The sequence below is a fragment of the Sinocyclocheilus grahami genome, unplaced genomic scaffold (genome assembly GCF_001515645.1).
Source record: "Sinocyclocheilus grahami isolate Dianchi unplaced genomic scaffold, SAMN03320097.WGS_v1.1 scaffold454.1, whole genome shotgun sequence".
Classification (NCBI taxonomy): Eukaryota; Metazoa; Chordata; class Actinopteri; order Cypriniformes; family Cyprinidae; genus Sinocyclocheilus; species Sinocyclocheilus grahami.
In genome coordinates this window covers 480,145-487,771 of record NW_015505633.1, presented here as the reverse complement: position 1 = coordinate 487,771, position 7,627 = coordinate 480,145, and the positions used below count along the sequence as shown (strand labels likewise).

Below are 7,627 nucleotides of genomic sequence, written 5' to 3'. Positions count from 1 at the left end.
AGTATACTTGATAGTAGAAATCCTGCTATTTTAACATAGTGTAACTAGGTATTTGCACTTAGTGTAAATAGCATATTGCTAAAAATACTGCTATTTTCACTTAGTGTAAATAGAATCCATTGCTAATACGAGATTTGAAAAGGGAGGGAAAAAAACTTCGGCAAAAGGCGGGATCGAACCCGGGTCGATGTCAGTCAATGGCTAGTGGGGTGGTGATTTTTTTCACCAGACTAAAATAATGAAAAGACTATTAATTCGGGGGGGGTTTCTGCTTATATTGTATAATTTAAATGAACCCGTGAGCATTAGATGCCAAGCTAGACTAGAAAATACGCGTTATTAAAAACAAGCAAACACATGTTATATCAGGAACAAAGGAATGTGCAATCTGATAGACATAGAGTAAAATAGCTACCATTTCTTGGAAAACGGACTTCAGTCATGCTTTGTGCCATTGATAGTGTTTTTTTTTGCAGGTAATCCTGAAGGAAGATGCACAAGGACTTTGAAACTTCTTGAAACTATCTATCTATCTATCTATCTATCTATCTATCTATCTATCTATCTAGCCCATACATTTTATTCATTATTTTTGCATTGATTGGGTGTGTGATACTGACATGGCATGATTTTTACTCTGGCATTGAAGAAAGTGCCGGAATTTATATTGGAAATATGTAAAAGAATATAGTAAAGACATTCATGAAGTGCATCCTGGGAAGCACTTACCTTCATTATCATTTAAGCTTAAGTCATTACATCAAAACATTTTTTAAGACCATAAGAATCTTCTCTCTTTTTTTGGAAAGATGTGTAAACATGTCTCACCACAAAAAAAAGAAAAAAAATCCTGAAGATGTTCTGCAGTCACTTAACTAATAAAGGTCCTTCCTAAATGGCAAATAATTCATTATACAACTGAGGACAAAGTAGTGGTGCCAGAAAGGTGTTTACATATAGTTTCCTGTTGATCAGACCAGAGTCAGTTATTCCTAAACACGCATGGGACTGAATATGTTCAGCTGTATAGCAGCTCTAAAATTATTATTGTAAACACATTTCAAGAATTCAACAGTATCCTGTTAGTCCTTGTTGTGGTGCATAAATAATGTTCAAGTTGACAGCATCAGATTTGATGGGTTTTTCAGCAATTACCTTATGAAGGTCTCCATAATGATGTGCAAAAATATTAAATGGTTTGATCATTGCTGGAGAAGCACATTGAACCAATAAAAGGGCTGAAACGCTCAAATCTCTTGAACTGATGGTTGTGAAGACATTTTCTTGGCTATGTTCTGTGATTTTGAGGTAGGGAGGTGCAGGACATGTTTACAATAGGATAATGTATGAGAAACTTACCCTGCAGGGGCAGAAGAGTGTGAGAGATTGGGGCGGTGTTTCTGCTTATATTGTATAATTTAAATGAACCCGTGAGCATTAGATGCCAAGCTAGACTAGAAAATACGCGTTATTAAAAACAAGCAAACACATGTTATATCAGGAACAAAGGAATGTGCAATCTGATAGACATAGAGTAAAATAGCTACCATTTCTTGGAAAACGGACTTCAGTCATGCTTTGTGCCATTGATAGTGTTTTTTTTTGCAGGTAATCCTGAAGGAAGATGCACAAGGACTTTGAAACTTCTTGAAACTATCTATCTATCTATCTATCTATCTATCTATCTATCTATCTATCTCATACATTTTATTCATTATTTTTGCATTGATTGGGTGTGTGATACTGACATGGCATGATTTTTACTCTGGCATTGAAGAAAGTGCCGGAATTTATATTGGAAATATGTAAAAGAATATAGTAAAGACATTCATGAAGTGCATCCTGGGAAGCACTTACCTTCATTATCATTTAAGCTTAAGTCATTACATCAAAACATTTTTTAAGACCATAAGAATCTTCTCTCTTTTTTTGGAAAGATGTGTAAACATGTCTCACCACAAAAAAAAGAAAAAAAATCCTGGAGATGTTCTGCAGTCACTTAACTAATAAAGGTCCTTCCTAAATGGCAAATAATTCATTATACAACTGAGGACAAAGTAGTGGTGCCAGAAAGGTGTTTACATATAGTTTCCTGTTGATCAGACCAGAGTCAGTTATTCCTAAACACGCATGGGACTGAATATGTTCAGCTGTATAGCAGCTCTAAAATTATTATTGTAAACACATTTCAAGAATTCAACAGTATCCTGTTAGTCCTTGTTGTGGTGCATAAATAATGTTCAAGTTGACAGCATCAGATTTGATGGGTTTTTCAGCAATTACCTTATGAAGGTCTCCATAATGATGTGCAAAAATATTAAATGGTTTGATCATTGCTGGAGAAGCACATTGAACCAATAAAAGGGCTGAAACGCTCAAATCTCTTGAACTGATGGTTGTGAAGACATTTTCTTGGCTATGTTCTGTGATTTTGAGGTAGGGAGGTGCAGGACATGTTTACAATAGGATAATGTATGAGAAACTTACCCTGCAGGGGCAGAAGAGTGTGAGAGATTGGGGCGGTGGAGCAGCCAGAGATCGTAAAAAGTCTGATTGTGAAAGTTAGCGAGGCTTTTTACTTGAGGGTCCCTTTTAACTGTTTTTTTTTCCAAGGAGCTAGAAGCCATTTAGTGGGGAAATTTCTTTCAGTAGTTTACAATGTGTTAGTTGGTTCCAAAACTGATAAGTGTGTGAAGAAGTTCACACCTATTTTTTTTACCAATTTTGTTTTTAGATCCTAATTTTTTAATCAGCCGTACTGTGATTGCCTACATTGTCGTTCAATTTTACATGCATGCCATGTGCTTTACTTTTAGAAAAAAGGGCAGTTTTTGTGTCCATCCAATTTCCCTGAAAATCAGCCCTTCAGCCAGAATGGTGAGCAATGATTTTACTATAAATTAAAGTCACCTGCCTGCTGGAACTGGATGCATAATGAGCTTTTTCCAATGCAGGGTTTCTTTTTCTTTGTAGGTAGAGAATTTATTGGGACAATATTAGGATAAGATAAAACACAACAAAATGCCGAACGCCGCGCTTATTTATTCAAGTACGTCTAGTTTTGCTCAGCAGACTCAGACACACGGTGGCGCTCCAGGAATTGTATTTTCTTCTCAACTGGCTTTCTAAACTGTTAGAACCACTGCTAGAAGACACTTTTCTGTTCTGTATTGTGTTGAGTTTGGTCTGGTGCGAACGTGAGTTTGGTCTGAAATTTCATGTTGCTTTGCTTCCACTCTAAAAACTGAAGTTCCTTTCGAGTGTTTTTTTTTTGTTTTAGTTTTTCTCATCAATTTGCAAAAAGCGTCCGCGAGTCTCTATCAGTGCACGAACAGACTTTGGCATGCTTTTATGCCTTGCATGTGAAGATAAACGACACGGAATTATTTATTTGGAGTGTTTTGCTTCTTTAACACCGCTTTTGAATTCTTCGTATTGTAATCATATTTTTGTATTTATTACTTTTTGTGTTCCAAACTACAATGAAAGGTGAGCATTTAGCATTTTTAATACTCCTATAAGTTGTATATATAAATATATCAACTTTTGTGACAAGCCAGATATTTCGCTTTGTAGCGTTTAGCTTTTTACTGAAGTGGACGTTTATCCTGCTGCTGAGTCTCTCCTTATGTGTCGGTGAAGAAAGCCCAGCTTCATCAGACATTGGTAAGTATAAATCCATTTATCCAGGCATAAAAATAAAATGTAAAAAAAAGTTACTTTTTCATAGATATCAGTGTATTAGTATAACTAAAATGTAGTTTTATTTTCATGTTTTCTGAACTGAATTAAGTCATTTCTTCAGTCATTTTTGTGCTTTCAGGAGATTTACAAGTGATTTTCTAATTTTAATTCCTCATCTTATTATTCTTCTTTAATAATGATAACCCAGATAGCAAGAACCTTTGGGCCAAATGTGGCCGATAGCTGGCATATATGGCTTAGATATGGCATGGCTGAACAGATATGGGCCAGAGTGTTACCATATATGTTTTGCCATATGTTTAGAATTTGCGGGAAATGTTTGCTAATGATTTGAGTATAAGTAGCAAACATATTCTGTATACTGTCTGTGTTATTAAACATGTTAAAGCACACAAAAGCTTCATCACAGCTCTCCAGCATGACTTTCTTTCCTTTGCTCCTCGTGGAGGTATGTGTAAGCAGCAATGAACAAGTCTGAACTTGGTTTGGAAGTTAAGTGTATGTTATCTTTGCATCAGCCTCTCTGTTTGTGTTTGGTAAATAGATTAAGGAATAGATATGCTAGTGGTTGTTTTAAATTGTGTCCGGTAATGGTTGTGTTTCTCTGCTCACAGTTGCTTGTGTATGAGCTAGAAGACTAGAGGATTTTGTTGTATAATGCAATGATGGAAAGCACTGGAGAGAGAGGGGGGGATTCTGGTTATCTGTTGCACAATTTGTGCACACTAACCACATTTCATTCAACATTTCTTCTATTTTTGGGTTGTGTCTGTCATACTGCTGTCAAGAGAAGTAGAAGGTCATGCCACTGACAGCCATCATGAGCAAAGATATGATGGCGTCTTGTATTTATGAATAAGAGTGTGGAGAATAAATGACTGGTGTTGCGAGAAATGTATTCAAAATCATAGTTTAACAAACCACTGAACAATGCTGCAGTTCATAGAAAATAAATAGTGCAAAGGTCATGCCATTTCAGTCATGCTTACATGATTGTCCAGTGGCATGAATGCTTAATGCATATCTTTTAGTTAGTGTGTAAAAGATGTAATTAAAAAAAAAAACTAACTTGAAAATTCTCAGAGCTGCATACAAAAACATGATGCAATGGCCCTGATGAGGCTTGTCGTAATGGTTGCGTAACTTGCGTAATTATGAGATAGAATCTCACATCTAAACTATGCCTGGAATTCTGTAGTGAAATACATTAGGGAATGCTGGGGAGGATGTTAATGTAACCATTCAAAGTCAAAACACCAATGGAAACTTTTACAAATTTAACTGTATTATGGCTTGTTTTCTCTAGTGAATCCTTGTTGCTATTACCCTTGTCAAAACCGAGGGATTTGTGTTCGATATGGCCTGGACAGATATGAATGTGACTGCACCAGAACAGGCTTCTATGGGGAAAATTGCACTATACGTATGTATCTTGTCTTTTATCTCATTCTGATTGTATATTTGTACTGTACTCATTGACTGTATGTTGTCAAATTTTCACTCTCCCACAAACCCCCATGTCTTTGTCAGGCAGCCCTGCAGTCTGTCTCCTTTTCCTTTTCTTTTTTTTCTGTTTCTATTTCCTGTCTCTCTCAACTTGTTGGCACAAATGATCTGCCGCAATTAAAGGATTTGCAGAAAGTTCCATGAACATTGCCATAAGCTCTTTATCGTGATAGGATGATTGTGTTAGATACAAAATGAAAAAAAAAAACAATGATGCTTGTCTTATAAAATAGCTTTGTATTCTGGAATAATTTGTTTGCTTAATTAGTGTCAGTCCAAATTGTGTTCAAGATTTCAAAGAAATTCCAGGATATCTCATACACATGTCCACATGTTTTGTGCATATATTGTACCAATGTAGGGGGATTCATAATCTCACACAGCTGCACTTTCTCTTTGTTTATTAACACACACTCTCTACCTGTATTGTTCTTCTGTCTTTTTCAGCTGAGTTCTGGACTCGAGTCTATCGGCTCCTGAAGCCCAGTCCTAATATTGTCCACTATATCCTCACCCACTTTGACTGGCTATGGGACATCATCAACAGGACGTTCCTCAGGGATTGGCTCATGCACAAAGTGCTCACAGGTTGGTTACACATGCTCAGCATGGGTCGAGTGTTCACATGTTCATAATGTTGCTCATGTTTATTTATGTAGGAACATTACAGGCAGGATATTGTGTGTTAGTAGATGGCAAACAAAATGTAAATATTTATTTGGTTTATAGTTAGGTTCAGTTTGACTCTTTTGTGTAATGCAGAAATCAGTATGATATGCCCTGTGCCCCTGTTCCCCCTATTGAATAAAAACAGGTATGTTTTGAAGCATGATAGCTGGTTTGAGTTGGTCTTGAGCTGGTTTAAGCTGGTCCTGAGCAACTAGTTCCAGCTCAAAGCCAGCTCAAACCAGCTACCATGCTTCAAAACATACCTTACCAGCATATTTTTTTTCAACAGGGCCTTCAGTCATGTCAAGGCATAAGGATGAATGTCTCTAATTTGTATGTAAATTACACTGATTCTAGAGTTTTAGAGAGCGGTCTACTACATAATTTAATTCCTGTCCTGTCTGTACTTGTCCAATCAAAAAAGCAATCTGGGCATAATTTTTTCATTTCATTTTCATTTTTTTTTCATTTCATTTCCGCCTCTTCAGCCGTACATGTACAGATTCTTCCACTAGCCTTTGTAATTATTGCAGAATTCCTACATATATTCTTCATCAACGAAAGATTGATGAAGAAATCCCCCCCCTCCCACAAATAAACACAATTTTATCAATTTCAAACCATAAATATACTTGCCAGAAGTAAAAAGCTTAAGTTATGCTATAAACAAACTGTGCCAAGGTCACATGACTTTAACATCAACACCACTTAGCTTCAGACAAATCTTTTATAATTTATTTAAAGGAGTCATGTACTGAGAAATCAAAATTCCCTTTATCTTTTTAAATATAAGAGGTCATCGTACTATAAAACATCCTGTAAGTTTCAGATCTCAAAACTATATTGTTAGTCTAAAAACAGCGTATATTGAAGCCAATCTGACAAAACGACAGGTTGTGGAATGTACCATTCTATGATGTAATAGTGTGGCTAAGCACCACCTCCACAGAAGAAGATCAATGCCTGCTTCTACATCGCTGCCTATTTAGCCCCGCCCACCGAACGTGGGTCTAAGCAGACAAGAAGCCACTGTTCAGTGCCAAGTTGTGGAAAAAATAGTCTTTGCCTTGATCCCAACATTAAGAAAGAGTGGACAATCCTCTACGGACACCTTGGCAATTGAATTGCCATTGGCTAGTACATTTTTTTGTTTACTCGCCAGACTATATAATGATTGTAAAATGGCACAGTTTTTTAAATATCTGAAAGTACACTCTTAACATCAGTCAGTCAAGCATTATAATATGATAATCAAGTATTATTTAATGATAGAACTTTAGTAATTACAATTAAAACTTGATAACCATGTATGAATGCATATCATTCTAGTGCAAGTCATTTTAAAGGGGTGGTTGACTGTTTTTTTTATAGGCTTGATTGTGTTTATGGGGTGCAGTCTAACATGTGTTAATGCTTCGTTTGTTAAAAAACGCATTATTTTTCACATAATTTACCTTTATTCCACACCGCTCTGTCCCTTCTCCTCTGAACGCGCTGATCATTTCCTGCTTTTATGAAGCCCCTCCCTCAGAAATACACGATGGGCTCTGATTGATTCGCTGGCCCAGTGTGTTGTGATTGGCTATATCGCCTCTAGCGTGCGTCTAAACGTCCCGCCCCTCAACATAGCGGCATGTGCTCCGGTTGTATTGTAAACAATGACGTCGTCTATATTGCTTATCAATTTGAGCCTGATTGAGACGCAGAGGATATTTGTGAAGAGGATCGCGCAGAACCTGTGCAAGCA

At 36.6% G+C, this 7,627-nt stretch overlaps 1 protein-coding gene across 1 annotated transcript in view; it reads left to right on the top strand.

The window, feature by feature from the left end:
- Nucleotides 1-3,180: 3,180 nt before the first annotated feature.
- LOC107552613 (prostaglandin G/H synthase 1-like) overlaps nt 3,181-7,627 on the top strand; it is a 21,071-nt gene continuing 16,624 nt past the window's right edge. Inside the window, exons 1-4 of the mRNA XM_016234534.1 lie at nt 3,181-3,489; nt 3,577-3,666; nt 5,012-5,128; nt 5,659-5,799. Coding sequence (XP_016090020.1) covers nt 3,483-3,489; nt 3,577-3,666; nt 5,012-5,128; nt 5,659-5,799 — 355 coding nt within the window. The 5' untranslated portion in view covers nt 3,181-3,482. The remainder of the gene's footprint in view (nt 3,490-3,576; nt 3,667-5,011; nt 5,129-5,658; nt 5,800-7,627) is intronic.